Source organism: Colius striatus, chromosome 27 (assembly GCF_028858725.1).
Source record: "Colius striatus isolate bColStr4 chromosome 27, bColStr4.1.hap1, whole genome shotgun sequence".
In the NCBI taxonomy this organism is placed as follows: domain Eukaryota; kingdom Metazoa; phylum Chordata; class Aves; order Coliiformes; family Coliidae; genus Colius; species Colius striatus.
This window is the reverse complement of record NC_084785.1, coordinates 2,055,714-2,077,112: the sequence shown is the minus strand read 5'-3', so window position 1 is coordinate 2,077,112 and position 21,399 is coordinate 2,055,714. Positions and strand designations below refer to the sequence as shown.

The 21,399-nt window shown below is 60.5% G+C and overlaps 3 protein-coding genes across 3 annotated transcripts; 2 read left to right on the top strand and 1 right to left on the bottom strand.

Moving 5' to 3' along the window:
- Window positions 1-3,810: 3,810 nt before the first annotated feature.
- On the top strand, window positions 3,811-5,251 carry LOC104556005 (protein phosphatase 1 regulatory subunit 3C-B-like). The gene is made up of 2 exons (XM_062015888.1): window positions 3,811-3,849; window positions 3,949-5,251. The coding sequence occupies exons 1-2, from the start codon at window positions 3,836-3,838 to the stop codon at window positions 4,850-4,852; spliced, it is 918 nt and encodes a 305-aa protein (XP_061871872.1). The 5' UTR covers window positions 3,811-3,835; the 3' UTR covers window positions 4,853-5,251.
- A 127-nt stretch (window positions 5,252-5,378) lies between these two features.
- Window positions 5,379-14,546, top strand: GPAT4 (glycerol-3-phosphate acyltransferase 4). The gene is given in 15 exon segments (XM_062015873.1): window positions 5,379-5,437; window positions 6,582-6,852; window positions 7,507-8,199; window positions 8,202-8,326; window positions 10,074-10,143; window positions 10,503-10,800; window positions 10,969-11,043; window positions 11,829-11,918; window positions 12,021-12,114; window positions 12,636-12,751; window positions 12,949-13,004; window positions 13,437-13,522; window positions 13,672-13,800; window positions 13,883-13,962; window positions 14,167-14,546. Coding segments are annotated over 13 exon segments (1,365 nt in total). The 5' UTR covers window positions 5,379-5,437; window positions 6,582-6,852; window positions 7,507-8,162; the 3' UTR covers window positions 14,276-14,546.
- A 4,580-nt stretch (window positions 14,547-19,126) lies between these two features.
- On the bottom strand, window positions 19,127-20,922 carry NKX6-3 (NK6 homeobox 3). The gene is made up of 3 exons (XM_062015894.1): window positions 20,550-20,922; window positions 19,743-19,912; window positions 19,127-19,677 (listed from the first exon to the last, which is right to left on the bottom strand). Exons 1-3 carry the CDS (start codon window positions 20,920-20,922, stop codon window positions 19,447-19,449), a joined length of 774 nt encoding a protein of 257 aa, XP_061871878.1. The 3' UTR covers window positions 19,127-19,446.
- Window positions 20,923-21,399: the final 477 nt, after the last annotated feature.

The following is a 21,399-nucleotide window of genomic DNA, read 5'->3' as shown; positions in this document are numbered from 1 at the left end:
TGCCTTTGGGGAAAGCAGCCTGTACAGACTTTATTCTGCCTGTGCAGCCTGTGTCCCAGTGTGGAATGTAGCCAGAGGGGATTGTGCTGCTTCTTCCTGGCATTTTGGCAATAATGGTGATACCCTTGTAAAACATCCACCCTTGCCATTACAGGAAGCTGAGATTTGCCTGCAGAGTAGGCCTGGATTTGGAATTGCCACCCAGACCTTGTTCTGATAATGGCATGTCTTGCCCTAGGCCAAGGTGTGAGTGCCTCCAGGAGCCACTGGGCAGCTCCAGTGTTTTCTCTGATCAGATTGTGAATGGTGCAATCACCATCAAAGCAACATCAGACAGCATTTGCAGGTTTGTCACAAACCTCTTCTGTCCCAAACCAGAGCAACAGGTTCATGCTCAGGGTGTTTGTGGCAGAGCTGTTGGGGTCTTCACACTGCCCACATACACTTTGTGTTTCAGTCTGTGGTTCTGCTACATGCACAGACTTTGCATAAAGCCAACAGCAGAGCAGGTCCTGCAGAGAGGGCTGGAATTCTTCATGTCCAGCAAGGGGAGGGGAGAGGCCTTGCTGCTTTTCTAGCCTTTTCCAGACTGCTTCTTTGGACTGGCTGACTTCAGGGAGATTGCACCACTGTTACAGCTAATCCTCAAGCTCAAGGCTGCCTTGGTCAGTGAACTCTAGAGCAAAGCAGGACCCTTGTACAGGATGATCAGAACAGCTATCTTTCTGGGAGGAGAAACTGCCAGACTCCCTTCTGCTGTAACAGCTTCTGGGCCAAGAGACACCAGCAATTCCTTTGTGCTGGTCACACAGAGGACAAGCTCCTCAGGCCGTTTGACCCTGCACACCTCGGGTGGTTGGAGGAGAAGCCACCTCAGCTCAGTGTCTGGACAGACAGCAGCTCATGTTCCTTCAGGGCAGGGTCTTCCCTGCGTGGTGGTGTGTGTGAGGAGCAGCCTGGTGCTCCTCTGAGCCTCCCCTTCCTCAGGCAGGCAGGGGGTGACACAGGGCATCTTGCAGTGTGAGTGGCTTTGCATGTGTGGTTTATAGTGTCCCTAATGAATCCATTTAAGGAAAGAAGATTCTCTCAAGTATAGACGTTAAGAGGGGGATGTGTTTAATCCTGAAGGATCAGTAGCACATACCTTTGCACAGCTTCCCAGGAAAGGCTGTGGATTGTGCCCTGCTTGTACCTACAGCTCAGGCAGCTTCACAGAGGTGACTGAAGCTCCCAGCCAAAGTCATTGTTAATCCGCTGCTGCAGAAGCGTGCTGTAGGAAAGCTGCTTGGAGGATGTCTAGGTGGCACGTCTGGAAGACTTTCTCCTTGGCCCTATTAAGTTTGCACAGTTGTCCAGACAGCTACAGCCTGTCTCACGGCTGCTTCTCACGTGGCTGCAGCAATGTGAGCAGACAAGGGGCAGGTTGTCCTCTCCTGGCAGCTGAAGCTGAACCAGACCCACTTGCTTCCAGTCTGAGATCAGGCTCAGGAAGAGGGGCAGTTCAGGCATAACCTGAAAATGCTGCTCTCTGCTTCTTGTGGCCTTCCACAACTAAATACCAGGACACTTGTGGGACTGGACACTGCCTTCCTGCTGGTGCCTCGTTCTATCTGCGTTGGGGAAAGAAGCACCCACAGCTTTGTCGAGGAAGTGATGCTTTTGGCTTGTCCTTTTAGATGGAGGAGAAGACCCAGCAGTGTGTCCACCTTAATGTGCCTCTAGAGGAGAGTGAGCATAGTGGGAACAGCTTTTCCAGCTTCCCTGGGGTCCGCTTTAAAGCTTGGGCTCAAATACCTCCGCTGTTCTCTGCTCCCTCCAAGGTGGAGATAGCTCAGGTTTACTGAGGGATTAGCTCTAAAGGCAAAGTAGGTGGATGGGGAAAGAGGTTGCAGGGAGGGCACTGATGGGGAGCTGTGATTTCCCAGCCTGAGCTGGATCTGCTCTCCTGAGTGCAGGAGAAGGGTGAGGCGAGTGGTTCTGTTGCTAGGAAGTCTCCTTTTTCCCGTCTGTGTTGCCTCCCCCAAGTCAGTGAAGCGGGAAGGATGTGGAAGGATGGTGCTTGGAAAGCAGCTGTCCCAGAACTGAGAAGTGTCTGCATTAGAGCTGGTAGCAAGGGAGTTGCTCCTCTGAAAGTCCCACCTAGGAAAAGCAATCCAAAGGTGGCTGTTTCTTTTTTCCCTGGGTATCTACAGGACAATGATCTCAGATAAATATCGTGTTATTCACTGGGGATGGCTTTTCTCTCTTAGCAATAACTACCTGCCAAACTTCCCTGCGTGGCGGGGAAACGACTGGAATTCTGCAGGGGAAAGGTTCTACATGTTCAAAAACAGACACCTTGCAGGACCACGAGCAGGAACCCTCAGCTGAGAGAAAAAGGAGAGGCAGTTTGCTGTCAGTTTGTAACGTGGGCAGTCACAGCCTCAGTTAAACCTCTCAGGGGTGCGTAGGATCCTGAGTGGAAGGACGTGGCACTGCCCTCAGAAACGGGGAGCACTGCTCCCAGCTCAGGCCACTGGCCACAGCTTCAGCTTAAGGCCTCTGCTGCAGGAGCTCTGGCCCTGGGAGCACACAAAGGTGACACAGGCCGGAGTGTGTGGCTGGCAGTGACACGAGGGCCACGTGTCCTTCAGGGTGCTGCTACTTTGACTCCTGCTTCTTGTTTGTTGCTGATGTTTTTGCCAACTGAACTGCAGGGTTTTGGCGCCAGGTTGGAGCTCCCTTCTCCTGGCTGTCCTGTGGTGTGGTGGCAATGGCCATGTCTGAGTGCTGATAGGCAGGCTGTGTCGGGAGCTGATGGAAATCTGTGCTGTCAGCAGGAACAATCAGGGCTGCTTAACGTAAATGGCCGGACAGCTCTGGGGAGATTAGCAGGTAGTGCAGGGCAGGGGTGAACTGATTCAGGTGAGTCTTTTCTGTCAAGGAGTCACATGTGAGCTGAACAGTGAAGGTGATTTTGAGTATAGATGTCAGGGACACCACTGGGCAAGGAACTGAGCTAAAGAAACTTGAGAGTTAGGTTTGCTCTTGAGAGAGGGATTTTCTCTGTGCTTAGATAACCCTGGAAATACCCATCTTTGGACCAGCACCTGAAAAGGGATGTGTAAAAACACCACTCCAGCCAGTGTGTGAGGAACCCACCTCTTCATCTCAGTGATGTCCAGTGATAGGACAAGGGGCAATGGGCACAAGCTGGAACATAAGAGATTGCAAAGAAACACAAGGAGGAATCTCTCCCGTGTTGAGGTGAGGGAGCACTGGAGGGGCTGCCCAGATGGGCTGTGGAGGCTCCTGTGGAGACATTCCAACCCAGCTGGGCAAGTTCTTGTGTGACCTACTCTGGCTGGTCCTGCTCTGGCAGGGGCTTTGGACTGGATGAGATTTCCAGATCCCTTCCAGCCTTTGAGACTCTGTGATTCTGTGATTTTTCCTCCCCTGGGCACTGAGAGCTCCAGAAATGTTTCTCTGGCATCGGGAGCTTCTGCTGCCCTGCATCACCGAGTTCAGCAGTGGTGGCCACTTGGGCTCCTCTTCTCCTCGCCCCGAGGCAGAGCAGGCTGCAGCCGGCAGAGAGAAGGTGGTCTCCGAGGTCTCGGAGGAGGGGGCTTCTCCGGCCGTGAATGGTCCGAAGGAGCGGCTCCATTGCGGCCGGGGGGCGCGGGCCAGAGCGGAGGGAGTAAAGGGGCGGGGCTGGGGGCGGGGCCGCGAGCTCCCATTGGCCGCTGGGGGCCGTGTCTCCGGCGTTGATTGGCTGCCGCGGGGTGTGTCGGCCGCCGGCGTTCCCACGGCTCCATTGACAGCGCGGAGCCGCCGGCAGCGGCAGCGGGGGGACGCGATGAGCTGCGGCGAGTGAGTGCGGGGCGGCGGCGAGCGGGGCTGGGGCTGAGGGGGTGCGGGGGAGGACCCGGCAGCTCGGGGTGCACCGTCTGATCCTCTCTTCGCCTTTAGGCTTTTCCAGGTGTACAGCGCGAGGGCCGTGTCCACGCCAGCCATGCCCGTGGACCTGGCCATGCAGCTCTGCCTGAGCCACTCGCCCCCCCTCCGCAAGCTGCTCAACTCTTACGAGGAGCTGCGGGGAAACCGGGGGCACAAACCCCTGCGGTCTTGTCTCAACCCAAAACTGAGCGCGGAACCTGAGCGGCGAGATAGCACCAAGGGCTCCAAGGGCCAGAAGAAGAAGAGAGTCGTGTTTGCTGACATGAAGGGGCTCTCACTGACGGCTGTCCGCTTCTTCTCCAAGATCGAGGAGGACCTGTGTGACTTGCAGCACGCCCTGTCCGACCTTGCCTGCTTCCGACCTAGGCTGCGAGACCCCCGCCCAGAAGTGTGCAGGTACGTGCTGGACTTCCCACAGCCCTCTGCGGACTACGCAGCTTTCCGCAGCCGCCTGCACAGCGACCTGGTCTGCCTGGAGAACTGCTTGATCCAGGACCGTGCCCTGTCAGGGACAGTGAAGGTCAGAAACATTGAGTATGAGAAGAGAGTGATGGTCCGTATCACCTGCGACGGCTGGAAGAGCTTCCGGGACGTCTCCTGTCAGTACATGCACAGCACCTACGGCTCAGCCGACACAGACATCTTCTCTTTTGAGCTCGTCCTGCCCAAACCATCCATCTCACGCAGGGCCACAGAGTTCTGCATCTACTTCCAGTGTGGACAGAAGACCCATTGGGACAACAACCATGGGAGGAACTACAAGATCTGCCAGGTGGGCGTGAGCCACCCTCCCTCTCACGCTGTGAAGACTGCCAACGGGGCCCGGGAGCACCTTGGCACCTCTCGGGCAGCTGCCCTGGTACTTTCTCACCTCCAGACCTGGCGTCGCTCAGAGACCCAGGCTCCTTACTGGTAGCAGAGCCGTGTGGAGAGGTGCAGGTCCCTGCTGTGCCCCGAGTATGGCTCGAGGGTCTTTGGGGAGGGGTCAGCTGCAAGAGATGCTGCTCAGAAGTTGCGTTGGCACCTCCACGCCTCGGGCCTGTTGGCTTTCGAGCAGCTCCCACTCCACGGAAGCTCCTTGAGTGCTGGCTCGTGCCACGGAGCCGTGAAGCCGTTGCTCGGTGTCACTCCTGCCCGTAGGTTCCCGAGGCAGCGGCAGTGACACGGGGACGGCTGCAGCCTGCGCACCAGGGCTGCGGGAGCCACCTTGCGGGCGGGGGGGGGTCATGGTGCTGCCCAAGTGCCTTTGGCGGCGGGCGGAGCGCGGGGTGCCCGAACCTGCCGGGGCTGTACCGGGCGTTTAATAAAGTGTGTGCGCACGGCGACTCCTTCACCCGCCGGGGACGGGACGGGACGGGCCGCGCGCGCCCTCTGCGGGCTGCGGTGGCGCGTGGCGGCGGGCGCGGCCCCGCGGGCGGCGCGCTGACGTCACGGCGCGGGGGCGCGCACGGCGGTGAGGGGCGGCGGGGGCGGAGCCGGGGCCCGGCGGCAGTGGCGGCAGGTGAGTGAGTGCGCGGCCGGCCCCGGGCCCGCCCGGCCCGCCATCCCCGGCCCCCGCCGCCTCTCCCTCCTCCTCCTCCCGCTGCTTCCCCTGCGCGGGCCCCCGCGGACACCGCGTCCCCTCCGGCCGCGCGTCAGTGCAAGGCCCCGGCCCGGCCGCGGACCGTTACCCAGCGCCCGCCCGGCTGAGGCGCGGCCTCCCCGCCGCAGCGCCCCCCCGCGGCCCGCGGGAGCCGCCGCGGCACGGGCTGGGGGGAGCGGGGCCTCCCGGGGCTGCCCAGAGCAGCAGCCGCTGCCCGCGGCGCTCACGGGGACGAGCCCCGGCCCGCACGGCACTGGCTGCGCTGGTGGGCCGCGCCCCCGTGGCGGCGTCCCTGTGGGCAGTGTCCCTGTAGGCCGCGCCCCCGTGGCAGGGTCCCTGTGGGCAGTGTCCTCCGTGGGCCGCGTCCCTATAGGCCGTGTCCCTGTGGGCAGTGTCCCCGGTGGGCCGTGTCTCCATGGGCACAGTCCCTGTGGGTCGTGTCCCTGTGGCAGGGTCCCTGTGGGCAGTGCCCCCATGGCAGGATCGCTGTGGACAGTGTCCCTGGTGGGCCGCGTCCCTATAGGCCGTGTCCCTGTGGCAGGGTCCCTGTGGGCAGTGTCCCCGTGGCAGGGTCCCCGTTGGGCCGTGGTCCCGGTGAACAGAAGCAGTGCCCAGCGCCGGGAGGGCCGTTAACTCGCAGCCGCGGCTGAGGTGGAAGCGAGCGGTTCAGCGAGCCGGGAGCTGCAGCCCCGGGGCAGCCGGAGCACAGGGGGTGCGGTTGCTGGCTGTGCCTGTGCCGGAGAGGCCTCGCCAGCAGCACGCTGCCGGTGTGTGCCTGAGCTGGAGGCAGTGGGCAGGGCTGCAGGCCAGGCGTGCTGCCCGCTGCGTGGCCTGGCCTGGCGGGACACAGCGGGGTGACACGGCCGAGGGATGCGACAACCGAGCCCCTCTGAGGGCCCCAGCTGCCAGCTCAGATGTCCTGTCTGACCAGTTTGCCAGCTCCAGGCCCTGTTGTGCCGGGTGACAGCTCGGGGATAATGGGCAGTTGCACACGTGGCCGCGGAGCTGCCGCTCCCAGCACACGGGGTGTGCGCTGACAGGCTGCTCTGCCCTTCCCCTGCAGAGGCAGCAGCGGCACCACACCGGGCAGGGCAGGAACAGGATCCTCCTGGACTCCGGAGCAGCTGACAGCCCGCAGCCAGGGGAAGGTGGTGTCCAGAGGGAAACCTCCCCCAGCAGACTCTCTCTTCCCTACCCCTGCTGTTGAGGTGAGGGAGCCCCCATCCAGGCTGCCCAGGGAGGCTGTGGAGGCTCCTTCTCCTTCCAACCCCACCTGGACACGTTCCTGTGCCCCCTGAGCCAGGGGAAGCTGCTGTAGCAGGGGCTGGGGCTGGGTGAGTTCTGGGGGTCCTTTCCAACCCTCACCATGCTGGGGTTCTATGGTTCTGCCCCGTGCTGCCAAGGGCATCCTCCCCTGCAAGGGCTGTAGTGACTGTTTGACCTTTGGCTGGTCCCAGCAAGTTCCATTTTGGCAAATCATCAGCAGGGATTCTCGCCCTGGGCTCTTCCTGCCCTGAGCTGGCTCAGGTCTGTGTACAGGAGGAGAGGAAGTGATTCCTCCCCAGGAATCTGGGTACCCATGTGCTCAGTGCTCTGGGATGCCTCTGAAATGAGCCAGGTGATAAGGTCTTTGTCATGAGGAAGGGTTTTTGTCACTCCTTTAGCCCCTTTTCTGGCACATGGCACCTGATTGCAGGGTCCTGTGCTCTGGGTGTGGCTCTGGCCAAGTCTGCTGGGTGTGAGGTGTGCCTGTTGCGAAAAGCCCAGAGGAGCAGCAGCAGGGCTGATTCCCAAGTCTGGGAGAGCTCCAGGCAGTAGCTGGGGTGCCAGTCTCGTGAGTCTGCTGTGTCTCAGGAGCTGCCCTGAGCCACCTGACCTCAGACCAAGCGTTGCTCTCCAGGTTTCAGAGCCCGCTGTCCCTGGCCTCCCGCCACCCTCGCCGGGCCGTGTGACTTGCCTGACTTCAGTTTCTCTTTCCTCTCCTGTAGTGCTGGCGGCATGTGAGTGCCTCATCTGCCAAGAAGCCAACCCGTGGTTTGAAAAGCTTTCCAGGGACTCGTGTCTGTAACAACCTTTCAGCCTGAGTGGATGCCAGAGGCCTTGGAATGAAACGTCACATCAGGCGGGGCTGGCGCTGCCCGTGACCTCACCGAGGGAGCAGTGACAGCTCCACAAACAGCAGGCGCCCACCCCCTCCATCTCCTCCAATGCAGGCTCAGGGATGGACTCCACCTTGTCCCTCTGAAGAGGTTCTGCATGCTCTCAGCACTCAGGAAGGGATTCCACTGCCAGCTTCTTCACGAGCCACCCCGCAGCAGGACTTGCTCGGCAGAGCCCCGGGGGGACATCCCTTCGCTCCCATGGAGGAACTTGCCTGCGTGTTTTATCTTCTCTGAGCTCCTCAGCCCACGCTGCCTGGACGTGTCCTGGGTTCCTGGAAGACTCTTTACTTGTTTTCACAGCTCCTCTCCCTGTTCTGTCACATTCCCACCCTCGCAGAGCCCCAAAAGGATGTGAACTCTGGCATGGGGTCTGTGAGTGGGCTGCGGACTCGGTACACGCCTCAGACTGTTGCTGAATAACCAGAGGACTGGTTAATCCCTGTGGGCAGCCCTCCTAACCAGCCTCCCCTGGGCTCTTCATCATGTTCCTCCTCCTTCCTTTTGACAGCCTGGTTGTAAATCTCTTGGGATTTCCATAACTGTGCTCTTCACCCTGCTCCTGGTGTTCATCATCGTGCCAGCCATTTTCGGCGTCTCCTTTGGCATCCGTAAGGTTTACATGAAAACTTTGTTAAAGATTTTCCAGGTAAGTCACTTTCTCAGAATTTCCTCTGTGTGTTTTTTCACAGGGCTCTTGGCCAGGGTGGTCATGCTGGGAAGAGAGCTCTTTGCCCCTCAGCAGAGGGGGTGGGAGGTTGGTTTGTCGGTGACACATGCTGCTGCCAGGTGACCTGTTTGTGTTGTCTCAGCCACGTGCAGTTTACCAGAGCTCTCTTCATGGGCTGGTTTTTGCCCTGAGATTAATCCATTAAGGCTTGAAGTAGTAAGGTGGTGTGGCTCCTGAACACAGGGTGGTACAGGAGGATCTGGAGGTGTGTGCTTGGCTGGGATAACATCCCAGGAAAGGCAGAGTGCTGCCACAGTGTGAAGTGGATTGATGCCAGAAGGGATGTAGAGTGTCATGGGGAGGGATAAGGCTGCAGGCAGCAGGATGCTCCTCTCCAGGATGTGTTTGAGTGAAGCAAAAGCAGGAGGTGAGGCAGGACTTTCTGTGCTGCAGGCTCTGAGTGGCTGGAACCCAGAGCTCTCAACACCCTTCCCTGCCTGCTTACCTGCTGAGCCCAGCAGCCATGGCTGAACCTGCAGCCTGTGAGGGTGACCAGCAAGCCCTTGCTGACCCTCTTGGCACAGAGAGGCCAAGGGGAATTTTGCAGCTTGGGGTGATGCTGTTCTGTTGCCTGCCTCAGGCAGCCTAATTTGATGGGTTATCTCACAGCCAACACCTTTCCTTGAAGCCAGGCCCTGGTGAAACCAGAATTTCTCCTGGGCTGGCATTGTCTAGACAACATTCTGCAATCCTGCAGTTCCCCTTCTGCAATCCTACAGTTCCTTCTGCTGGCAGAGGAGGCTGCTGGGTGAGCTGGACACTGCACGTGCAGTTAGCATTCCCACATCACTGCCTCCTGATCTGATGTTGGCATGGGCTGGGACTGGGGTGCCAGGACTTCCCAGTGGCTTCCCCCTTCTTTCCCATATCCCTGATGGAGTAGGTAGCCTGGAGCAATCAGCATGTTGTACACAAATCCTCCTACAGAGGCCTGTGTGGTGCAGGTGAGCGTGAGGCTGAGGGTTGCTTGGAGGACAGGCAGGAAAACTGGCCAGAAACACAACCTGCAGGTTTTGTTGGTGCCCCTGGAGAATGAGCTGAGAGATTTGGGTGCTCTGGGTATGGGAGTTGGCAGTCAGCTGCCAGAGAGCTGTCTGAGGGTTCTTGCTGCTGCTGGGTTGGACTGAGTGGTGAGCTGAGCAGCAGCAGCTATCAGGGAGGAAAGGATCACCCTGATGTTTTTAGCAGCAGCCTCTGCTTTGAGCTTGGGGTTGAAAAATAGCCCTGGTCTCGTGATCTGCTCCATGGGCTGTGACCTGGACCCACCCCAGTGGCATCCATGTGCCAGATGCAGCAGAGGACACGGGGGCTGTGTGAAATCCTGCTGTGCCATCTCACCCCTGAGCTCTGTCCTTCCCTCTGGCACACTCTGCTGAGCAGGATGGCACCCAAAGCTGTGCACACCGTGGCTATCCTGTGCCAGTCACCTCCTCTCAGTCCTCTCAGTGGGCAAATCTCTGCTGTAAACGTGTTCTCCCCAGGCCAACCTCTGCTTCCACCTCAGTTCAGTTGAGTTCATCACTTGTTGTGTGCAGAAACCTCCTGCTTTAACCTCATCTTCTCCTCTTAACCACCATCTTCCCTGGAAGTTGACTGCAAAACAGGGGCAGCGTGGAGCAGAGCTCCAGGCCTCGTGGATGATGCTTGTCCTGTGTGTCTCTTGCAGTGGGCAACGCTGAGAATAGAGCGTGGTGCCAAGGAGAAGAACCATCCACTGTACAAGCCCTATGTCAATGGTAAGGTCCTGCCCTGCCTGGGCACACGGGAGGCTCAAAACCCCTCGTGGGAGGTGGGGCAGAGCTGGTGTCTCAGCAGCTGAGGCTCGCTGGGAGGCTTTGCCGTGCAGGTGGCTTGGAGGGAGCAGTGGAGAGGCTCATTTCAGCAGTGAGGGGAGGGAAGCAGACAGGGAAGGCTTTGGTCTGGGTAGCTGGGAGGGCTGGGTTATGCCTGTGTGACCTGGAGAAAGGAGAGAGCCCTGTGGAGGGCGGGCAAGGAGGATCTGACGAGTAAGGGCCTGGCAGTGCAGTGACCTGGCGAGGAAGGGCCCTGGCTGTCCACTGTCCCTGAGCTCAGAGCTGCCTGTGGCACGTCGCAGGGATCATTGCAAAGGAGCCAACGTCTCTGGAGCAGGAGATCAAGGAGATGCGGCGGAGCGGCAGCGGCAAAGCCCTGGACGCGCCCGAGTTTGAGCTCTCGGATATCTTCTACTTCTGCCGCAAAGGCATCGAGACCATCATGGATGATGAAGTGACCAAGAGGTTCTCAGCTGAAGAGCTGGAGTCGTGGAACCTGCTCAGCAGAACCAACTACAATTTCCAGTACATCAGCCTGCGCCTCACCGTGCTCTGGGGCCTGGGGGTGCTCATCCGCTACTGCTTCCTCCTGCCCCTCAGGTGGGTGCTGCTGGGGGCTGCTGCTGCGGCCTGGCCCCGCTGCAGCACGTGCTGCTGCTCTGCAGCCCCACAGAGCCAGCTCAGCACGGCCAGGAGGGACAGGCTGCTTGAGGACTAGGTCCTGTGGCCTCTTTTTGGCTAGTGTGTGGCTTCTCTCTCTCTCTGCAGGATAGCCCTGGCCTTTACTGGCATCAGCTTGTTGGTGACTGGCACTACAGTGGTGGGATATTTGCCAAATGGAAGGTGGGTTTGTCTTAGGGGGAAGGGGGGCTGGGGAACTGCCCTGTGCAGTTGGAGACCTGATAATCCTGAAGTTCTCCTGCGAGGCCTATCCATTGTGCCTGCTGCACACAAGGCAGGGTGCCCCTGGCATCCATTGCTTCTCAGGAGCAGACACCTGGCTCTGGAGGATGTCTTCTGAAGAGCAGCTGAGGGAATGGGAGTGTTGAGACTGAAGAAGAGGGGGCTGAGGGCAGACAGGAGCACTCTCTGCAGCTCCCTGACAGGAGGGTGTAAGGAGGTGGGGGTCAGTCTCTGTTCCCAAGTGATGAGTGACAGGACGAGAGGAAACAGCCTCAAGTTGCCCCACGGGAGGTTGAGGTTGGAGCTGAGGCAGAACTGTTTCCCTGAGAGGGGTGTCAGCCCCTGTGCCAGGCTGCCCAGGGAGCTGGGGCAGTGCCCAGCCCTGGAGGGATCCCAAAGCCCTGGAGCTGAGGTGCTGAAGGCTGTGGGTCAGTGCTGGGCTGGGCAGGGTGAGGGGAGGGCTAGGACTGCAGCAACTGAAGGGAGCAGCAACCAAATGACTCCATGCCCCTGTCATTTCACACAGAGCTCAGCCCTGTGCTCTCATAGAACAGCAGCAGAAGGAGCAAAGGCCAGTGTTTGGTTTTCAGCCGTCAGTGGCCATAAGAGATGTGTTTCTGTAGCAGAGATGGGAGGTCCCTGTTGGATTTAGTGGTGGGGCTGAGCTGCACCATTGCAGGGGAGGCTGTGGAACTGGGGTGATGATGTGTTGTCCTGGGCTGCAGGTGTAAGGAGTTCCTGAGCAAGCACGTGCACCTGATGTGCTACCGGATCTGCGTGCGTGCCCTCACCGCCATCATCACCTACCACGACCGGTGAGCACCCCCTCCCACCCTGCCCTGCACAGTGCTTCCCCCTGCCCTGCACAGCCTTCCTGCTTCCCCCTGCCCTCATCTCTGCCTTTGCTCTGCATTTAGAGGAAACAGACCCCGGAACGGAGGCATCTGCGTGGCCAATCACACATCACCCATCGACGTCATCATCCTGGCCAGCGACGGCTACTACGCCATGGTGAGGGGCAGCAGCATGGGGAGGGGGCAGCTGCCAGCACGGGCTCTCACACCCTGTGCCCTGATGCTTTCCAGCAAGCAGAGCTCCAGGAGCCTCTGGGCACTGCTTAGCAATCCTCAAAGGGTGGGTGGTGAGAGGCTGGGGTGAGTGTTTGGTGGCCAGTGGCAGGACAAGGGGTGATGGGCACAGGCTGGCACACAGGCAGCATCCCTGGCACAGGAGGAGCAAGTCCTTTGGTGCTGAGGTGAGGGAGCCCTGGCTCAGGCTGCCCAGGGAGGGTGTGGAGGCTCCTCAGGAGGTTTCCAACCCCACCTGGACACATTCCTGTGCCCCCTGAGCCAGGGGAAGCTGCTGTAGCAGGGGCTGGGTGAGCTCTGCAGGGCCCTGCACACCCCACCATGCTGGGACTCTGGCTTCCTACATCTGTCCTTCCAGTCAGACTCTGGGACTTTTCCTCTCAGAGAGCTGAAGTCTCAGCTTGGCTGTGAACTCTCGTGACTTGTGTTGTCTTGCCCTGTTAGGTGGGTCAGATCCACGGAGGGCTCATGGGGGTGATACAGAGAGCCATGGTGAAGGCTTGTCCCCACGTCTGGTTCGAACGCTCCGAGGTCAAAGATCGTCACCTCGTCGCTAAAAGGTGTGTCAGAGGCTGCTACAGGTCAGGGCTGCCCACTTCCCTCGGCTGAGCTCTGCCTCCTGGGTGCTGGGAGGCTGTGCCACTCTTGCTGGCTCCCAGCTAGTCCCCCATGAGTGCAGCACTAGGACTGTTTGCTGTGTGGGTTGCCAGGGACAGCTGCTGTGCCTTGTGCTGACTGGTGCCACTCCTCTCTTCAGGCTGACAGAGCACGTCCAGGACAAGAGCAAACTGCCCATTCTGATCTTTCCAGAAGGTGAGTTGTGGAGTGAGGCCAGAGAGAGGGCACCACATCCCCCACGGTGAGGCAGCACCATGTCTCTGCTCCTTCCCCTCTTAGGCAGCCAAAGGCCTTGAGATCTTTCCCTGAGACAAAGGGGACGTTGCAGCTTTAGAGCTGAATGAACCCAGGAGCAGAGAATCAGAGCATTGCTTTGGCTGGAAAAGCCTGGGCTTGGTGTGGCCCAAGTGCAGGACCCAGCACTTGGCCTTGGACAACCTCATACAGTTGCCCTGGGCCCGTGGGTGAACGTGGATGTCGGCTCCATGATGTCCTGGTGACACAGAGCACGGGTTGGGCCGAGAGCTGAGGGGCAGGTGCTGGGGGCTCTGGCTCAGCCCTTGGGGCAGCACTTAGGCTTTGAAACTGACAAAGGGAAGTTGAGAAGATTGGTTTTGCCTCCTACAGGAACCTGCATCAACAACACATCTGTGATGATGTTCAAAAAGGGGAGCTTTGAAATCGGAGCCACTGTTTACCCTGTAGCCATCAAGGTAGGGGAGGCAAACGGCACAAGGAGCCCCGTGTGTGAGAGCTCAGCCTCGGGTCCACAACCTGCTCTGAGGGCAGGGGGAGGCTGAGGTGGCTCTGGGAGGGCTCAGGGTGGAGCTTGGAGCCTTTCTGAGCTGCTCTGCCTCTGCAGTACGACCCCCAGTTTGGAGATGCCTTTTGGAACAGCAGCAAGTACGGGATGGTCACCTACCTGCTGCGGATGATGACCAGCTGGGCCATCGTCTGCAGCGTCTGGTACTTGCCCCCAATGACCAGGCAGGTGAGTCAAGCTGAACCCAGCCTGGCAGATCTGCAGCCTCTGGGGCCCTTGGCCACTGCTCAACAGCTTTCTCCTGCCACAGCCTGAAGAGGATGCTGTCCAGTTTGCCAACCGAGTGAAGTCAGCCATTGCCAGGCAGGGCGGCCTCGTGGATCTGCTCTGGTGAGTCCAGGGAGGTTTTTCTCTTCCTCACATCAGAGTTCCTGTGTCCTGGTTCCTGACCTGTGCCCTGGGCTGTGTCTGGACCGGGCTGCAGCGTGTCCTGGCAGCGTGAGGGACCCCACAGCCGCGTGACCTGCTCCAGGCAGCCCCAGCTGAGCTCTCAGGTGGTGCACAGCTCTGATGAGATGACTCTTCTCTCCCCAGGGATGGAGGACTGAAGAGGGAGAAGGTGAAAGACACGTTCAAGGAGGAGCAACAGAAACTCTACAGCAAAATGATTGTAGGCAACCACGAAGACCGGAGCCGCTCCTGAGCCCTCGGCCTCCAGCGCTGCTCCTGGGCCCAGCGCAGCCCTGCCAGGCCCCAGCACAGCCAGGCCTCACCCCCAGCAGCTCCAGGCCTTTGGACTTTGGCTACTGCAGAGCTGCTCAGACTTTTCCTCTATCCTCTGGCTGCTCTTTCCCGGGGGCACTGTTACTGCCTGGAGTCTTTAGGCCCTGGGCAGCTCTTGGCTAAGATGCCTTCTTATTACTGTTACAAGGAAGCCCCTTGCAGGGGCAACATTAAATGCAACACACAAGGTGTCCCACGCTTCCATCTGGTGTTTACAGGCCTGGGGGAGGGCTGGGGTGTCACTGTGTGTGTGTGTCAGTCCCAGCCTCCCACAGCACAGCAGCTGCCCTGCAGTGGGCTGCCTGGACACCCCAGGGGATCCCCACCAGCCTCTGCCTCTCATGGCTGGAGCCTAAACCCCTTGGGAGCAGCCTGTGGCCTCTCAGGCCATTTCCAGCTTCACTGCCAAGACAAACCTCTCCTTTTCCATCTGGGGTCCCTTGAGTGAGGAGCATCACCCTCCTCTGCCCTGGAAGTACAAGTTGCCAGGCTGTTGTCACTGGTGGGGCTCCTGAGGGGTCCCATCTGTGCCAGGGTGGGAGTGTCCAAGACTCTGTGGTTGGGGCAGGAGATTCCCTTTCTGGGTTCCCCTGAGGGAAACAGTGGGATGTGACCTAGTTACACACCAAAGTGTGATCTCAGCTCATTGCAAGGAAGCCAATCCTGTGCTGGAGGGGGAACCCCTTCCCCTTTCAGCTCTGCAAATGTATTTCTCAGTAGCACAACTTGCATTTGAGCCTCCATCCTGGCTGCCTGCCCAGAGCTCCTTAATTTCCCCCAACTATTGGCACTTTCCTGGGGTCCTTGGCCTTCTCCTGACAGCAAGTGCCCGTTCACTGCTGCTTCTGTGTTCTGGAGAGGCCAAACCTCAGCTGCCTGGTGTGTTTGGAGGAGGGCAGCAGCTTCCCTCCAGGTCAGGGCAAGCCCTTAGTACTTGAATTCTCCCCTGGGAGCTGCCAAGGTGCATTGGAGGCAGGTGGCTTCCCTTTTCTGGGGTTGACCTGAGTGAAAAGAAACTTGAGCAGAAAAGCAAGCACCAGGAAGGAGAGTCCAAAGCCTCAGAGAGAAGGAGAGCCCAGAACCTCCCCTGCCCCTTCCCAAGAGCCCTCAGTCACGTACCCTCAGAGGCTCCACCCTGTGAGGGGCTCCCAGACCCTTCTTTTGGGTCACTTGGGGCCTCTGCACCCCACAGTCAGCCTTTGCACAGCTTCTCCTCAGTCAAGGGACCCCATTTCCCACCTGCCCCGAGACCATCCCTCGCTGCCCCACTCCTGGTGCAGGAGCTGAGAGGGGACAGTAACAGCCACATGAAATCACCCAGATCTGACCACACACAGTTGTGGGGATGTTTCTGCACTGAGCTGCTTTTACCTTGTCATCCTGTAGTGCCCAACACGGGATTCTTCACAACCAGAGACAGGACCTACACCAAAGCTGCTCCACACACTCCCCACTGACATCCCACCCCAGCTCCAGAGGCCAAATGACTGCTGCCTTCCTCAGCCCCTGCTTTTCACTCCTACCTCCATCTCATATTCCTCAGCTGTGGCAATTGATCTGGGGGTGGGTGGGGAGGAAGAACAAAGCCAAACCTGCTGTCTCCTCCTTTCCACCTCAGCCAAAAGCAGCTGAAGCTGAGCAGGAGATAATTAACAACACTTGAGAGGGCTGAAGTGTCCTGCACTGCTCCTCCCTAACAAACCTCTGTCATCCAGGCTGGGACCCCTCCTTTTGGTGTTCATGATGGCACTGAGGGTCTGTTCACCTGGTTTACCTGGCACCTGGTCCCTGCTCCTCTGGCTGTGCCCACTGATGGGGAAAAACCCCCCTGAAGCCGTGTGATGGGGCTGGAACTTGGCTGCTTAGGGAAAAACAAACCCAAGAAACCCAAACAACAGCTTCTCCCTCAGAAAACAAACCAAAGACCCAAGAGAGGAGATAAAAGCTGAGCCCCCCTCTCCTTGGCAGCTGGATTTGTGCAAAGCTTTGGAGCAGCATCCCCTGGGGGTGTGGGAAACGCTGGGTGCAACCCCTGCACTGTGCTGCCCTGCTTAGGCTCCAGTGACCACACAGCTGTGTGAGCCTGTAATGCTCACCTTTGCCATTTCATCACAACACTTACTCCAGTTCCTGCTTGAGTCATGCATTGCCCTAAAAACTGCTGCTGACCTCCCTGACAGCCTCTGCCCTGGGGGTTATGGCCTCATCCAGCCCCAGCTTTGCCTCTCCCAGCTTTGCTGCCCTGGTCCTGAGGCTTGCAGAGCTTTTCCCTCACTCAGAGGGTGCTGTTTGGGCTCAGACACCTCCTGTGCCAGGGTCTGGCTGGCTCTGGAAGGTGCTGTTTGGGCTCAGACACCGCCTGTGCTGGCTCTGGAGGGTGCTGTGGCCCCGGGGAGCGCGGAGCATCGCTGTCTGCCTGTCCCACAGCCTCTCCTGTGCCTTCCAGCCCGGGGAAGCTGTGGCTGCATCCCCTGCCACACGCACCCAGGTGCCCACACCCCTTCCACCCCTCAATCTGCTTCCCCCAGCCCTCGTCACAGGTGCTGCAGTGACACACAGGACCCTTCCCCAGCTCTCCAGGCCCCCCTGGAGCTCCCGACTCGGGCAGGGAGCTGCGCACAGCCCGGGGAGAGCTCCACATCCATCCATCTTCCCCCGGCTCCCCCCGTGGCCCCCCACCCCCAGTCAATACGTCCCTCTCCGATGAGAAAGTTAATAAATTAAGCTCTAGATTAAAAGTATCGATCATCTCATTTGGAAGCGATAAATAACGGCGGGGAGGCCGCGGCGGCCGGCGCAGCCCCCGGGCACAGGCCCGCGGGGGCCAGGGGCTCTCATATGCATTCAGCCCTGCTCCTGGCATTGATTTGCTATTAGTCTCCAACGCAGCAGCCAGCAGCACATCATCCCCACAGCTGCTATTAATGGCCTTTTGATAAATAATCACTTGTAAGTCAATAAATTGTTATTAAAGAGCGTGGCGCGGTGATGGATGGGAGCGCGGCGGGTTTGTCTGCCAGAGGAGGGATGCGGAATTGAAGCGGAGCCTTTATCCATCTCCCTGCCAGGGACACCCCCCTCCATCCCCAAACAGCCTCCCCAAGCTCAGCCCAGGGCTCTGCCACGCTCCAAGCCAGCCCCAGGGCTGCCCAGGCACTGCCCACGGGGCATGAGGAGGGGTTGGGGAGGGGGCAGAGCTGGTGCTTGAGCTCTGAGGTGCCCCATGGAGACTCCCCACAGTGCTGATGGGGGACTGTTCTGGTCTGATGTCCACACACACAGCTGGTGAGCCAGAGGTAGCTGAGACATCCAAACTCACCTGATGATCCACAGACATCCCTGGAGAGGCTGAGAAGACTCAGGGCTGAGGTGCTGAGGTGAGGGTCAGTCTCTGTTCACAAGGGACAGGACGAGAGGAAACAGCCTCAAGTTGCCCCAGGGGAGGCTGAGGCTGGAGCTGAGGCAGAACTGTTTCCCTGAGAGGGGTGTCAGCCCTGTGCCAGGCTGCCCAGGGAGCTGGGGCAGTGCCCAGCCCTGGAGGGACCCCAAAGCCGTGGGGCTGAGGTGCTGAGGCTGTGGGTCAGTGCTGGACTGGGCAGGGCTGGGACTGCAGCAGCTTTAAGAGCTTTTCCAATCAAACTCCTCCGTGGTCCTGTGATGCCCAGCTGCCCGGTGCTGCCTGTGCAGGGTCAGCCTGGGGGAAGCAGCAGAGGGCGAGTGGCCGGTGGGAGAGGCTGGTGGCCAGTGCGGGGCTGTGCCTGTGATTTGTCACTCTCCCTGCCTGCAGCAGGCCCTTTGCCACCTGCTTTATTTGTCTCCCAGCCCTGACGTGGCATCAGACAGGTGTTAAACTACTTAATCACTTTAAAATTGTTTTAATTTTCTGTTTTGTATTGATCTGCACAGCACCAATTAATCAGCTCACTGGACCAGGCAGTTAGTACATTAAAAATTGTCAGCCACGCTGGGCAGCTTAGAAAATGTCAAAAAAACCACCTGGAGAGCAGCCCCTTCGCTTCTCCCACCCTGCACAGCCCAGTCCTGGCTCTGCCCACGCCCGCTGACGTGGCTCTGCCACAGCCCACACAGCTCACCCCACAGCCCCTGCCCTGGGTGGGCTGTGGGGAGGGTTTGTAGGGGCACACGAAGCTTCCCTAAAGCCTGGGAAAGTGCTGCTGAGGAGTCAGGGGAAAGTCTCCTCCAGGACAGCAGAAAGTGGCAGATCAGAGGGGACACGAGAGGGCTGGGCTGCAGCCTCACACCACAGCTCCCCAGCAAGGGATGGGTGCTCAGGGCTTCAGCCAGCCCCAGGGACAGCCTTGGCCACCAGGGTCACCCCAGCCCCTGCCTGCAGCACCCCAGCCCATACCTGTAGCCCTCCAGCTCCTGCCTGCAGCTCCCCCCAGCCCCTCCTCCCCGCTGCTCCCCAGCAACACCATGGCCCAGCAGCACCTTATCTCCCATCGATTTCCTTCCAACCCACAGCCCAGCCTGTTTGCTCACCCTGCCTGGCACTCAGCTGCCTCTCAGTCAAACAACTGGCCCCCAGCCCCATGCAGTGCCAGCAGCAGCCCCTCTGCCAGCCCCAGCACCCACCCCGCTGCGAGGGCTGAGCCGTGGGGAGCGGAGCAGGGGGGTTGCAGCCACACACGTGGGTGGGTTCAGCCCTCGTGGCAGGGGCAGAGGGTTGGCAGGACAAACACAAGCAGGGCCATGGGTGCCCCATCCATCCTGGCAGGGCTGGCAGCTCAATGGGCTCTCGCTCACACCGTCAAGATAAATGACATTTATTTGCTGCTCAGAGGGTTCCCACGAGAGGCCCCAGGGAGCGACTTTGGCACCAGCACACACCCAGCCCCGGGGAAAGCTGCTCAGGGCCCCCCTCCTGGGGTCTTCCCCTCACACACAGCACCACAGCCACAGCCCCTTCCCCTGCCTGGCAGCAGCCCCTGCCCCAGAGGGGCCACTCGGGACCACGCGCCCACGAAACAGGGACGGGCTGGGGCCGGGATCTTTATTTCATGTGCCCAGGCTGCTGCTCCCAGCCCCGGCAGCCATCAGCCCCAGGAGCTGGGGGGCTGCCTGGGGGGCTCAGCCGCTGTGTGTGCCCAAGCCCAGCACCGAGAAGGCCGCACGGTGCTTCCTCAGCAGCAGCCGGATCTTCTCGTCATCCGAGTCGGGGTCCAGCGGTTTGTTGTACTCGTCGTCCTCGGCCTCGGAGGCCGCCCGCTCTCCCCCAGAGCCTCCCGCCCGCTGGGAGGATGAGGAAGGCTCCAGGGCGCTCTTCTTCCTCCACTTGGTCCGTCGGTTCTGGAACCAGACCTGCAGCCCCTGGGTTAAGCAGCCGCCGTGCCCTGCAGCCCCCGGCCCCGGGCACCAACACTCACCTTCACCTGCGACTCGCTCATGCCCAGGGAATAGGCCAGACGTGCCCTCTCCGGACCCGCCAGGTACTTGGTCTGCTCAAAAGTCTTCTCCAGAGCGAAGATCTGGTGCCCTGTGAAGGTCGGGCGCGTGTGCTTCTTCTTGTGGAGGCTGTCGGCCAAGTGAGCAGGAGCTGTGGGACGAGGAGGAGGGAGGTGGGTGAGCGCTGGGTGCAGCGCAGGGCATGGCTCTGGGCAGCTCCCCTCTCCCTGAGCACGGCCCCAGCGCACCCACCGGCCCTCAGCACACAGCCAGACCCTGCCTGCTGTCTCCCCTCCAAACTCAAACTGTGTTCTTGCTTCAAAGCCTCAGCCTTGTGCCAGGAGAGCTGAGCTGGCCTCTGCGTGGGCCCCAGACAGCCAGAGCCACGCTGGGCACCCTCCGTTGGTGCTGAGGGGAAGGGTCAGCAGAGGAGAAAGGAGCCGCAGCTGCACCCAGAGCTTCCCGGGATCCCCATGAGCAGGTTCCCCCATCCCTCCCGCACCACAGCCACACGCTGTGCAGCCCCCACCAGCTCTCCATCAGGTGCCAGCCCCGAGGGACGGGGGATGTGCAGCACACGGGCTCTGGGGGCTGTGGCTTGTGCCAAGAGCCCAAAACTCTGCGGCAGGTGGAGGTCCGGCCCTGCGGCCGCTCGCCCTGCCCCGGGACAGCCCGCAGGGCACCGGCCGTGCCTGGAGCAGGGCGCTGCAGCCGCCCCACGTGCCGAGGGGTCGGGGCTCCCGAGGCACCCGCCGCTCCCCCTGCAGCCCCGGCCCCGCTGTACTTACGGCCGCCGCACTGCCGGGCCCCGCGCCACTCCGGGGCCGCCTCAGCCCAGCAGCTCCGGCCCCGGGCCACGAACTCGCTCCCGGCCTTGGGGAGGGTCCCCACCTGCGGCCCGTAATAGACGCCCGGGGAGCTCAGTCCGTTGAAGGCCGCGGCGTGCGGGTAGCCGGGGAGGAGCCCGCTGCCGGCGGGGCGGCCCAGGATGTCCGAGATGCCGTGCGGGGTGCCGGCGGGCAGCTGCGAGCCCAGCCCGGGGGGGCCCAGCTTGTAGAACGAGCTCTGCACCGAGTACTGGCAGACGGGCGCCTTGGCCTCGGGGAAGGCGCCCAGCGACGGCCCGTTGAGCAGGAAGGTGCCCGGCAGGTTGGTGTCCATGGCTCCAGCGCCGAGACGGCTCTCACAGCCCGGTTCCCCGGGGCTCCGACGGCCGTCCCATCGCTACCAGCCCACAGGACACCCGGGCGGCCGCCGGGACCCTCGGCCGGGTGGCCAAGGGGCCGCTGCGTGGGCGGGAGCGAGGCCGCGGGCAGGGCCCGGGCGGCGGCCCCGGCTGACCCGGCCGCAGGTGGCACCGGCACCGGCCCCTCACCTCGGGCTGGGGCAGCGCCAACATTTCTCTGATAAAGAGCCGCCTCATTAGAATACAGCGCTCCCATTGGCCGGGAGGCCGCAGGAGGCGCTCTCATTGGCTGAGAGTCTCTGCGGCCTCGGCCGCTATTGGCTAAGACGCGAAGGATGGAGCGGGATTGGCGCCGCGCAGACAAATTGCGCTTTGAAAGGCGGCGGCGGGGGGACGCGGCGGCGAGCGCTGGACAGCGCCGGGGGACCGGACCGGACGGGACGGGACGGGAC

Coding starts and splice junctions, on each gene's coding strand:
- NKX6-3 (XM_062015894.1), bottom strand. CDS start 20,922: ATGGACACCAACCTGCCGGGCACCTTCCTGCTCAACGGGCCGTCGCTG. Junction 19,913..20,549: donor GGCCCGGCAGTGCGGCGGCC/GTAAGTACAGCG, acceptor CTCGTCCCACAG/CTCCTGCTCACTTGGCCGAC. Junction 19,678..19,742: donor TGAGCGAGTCGCAGGTGAAG/GTGAGTGTTGGT, acceptor CAGGGGCTGCAG/GTCTGGTTCCAGAACCGACG.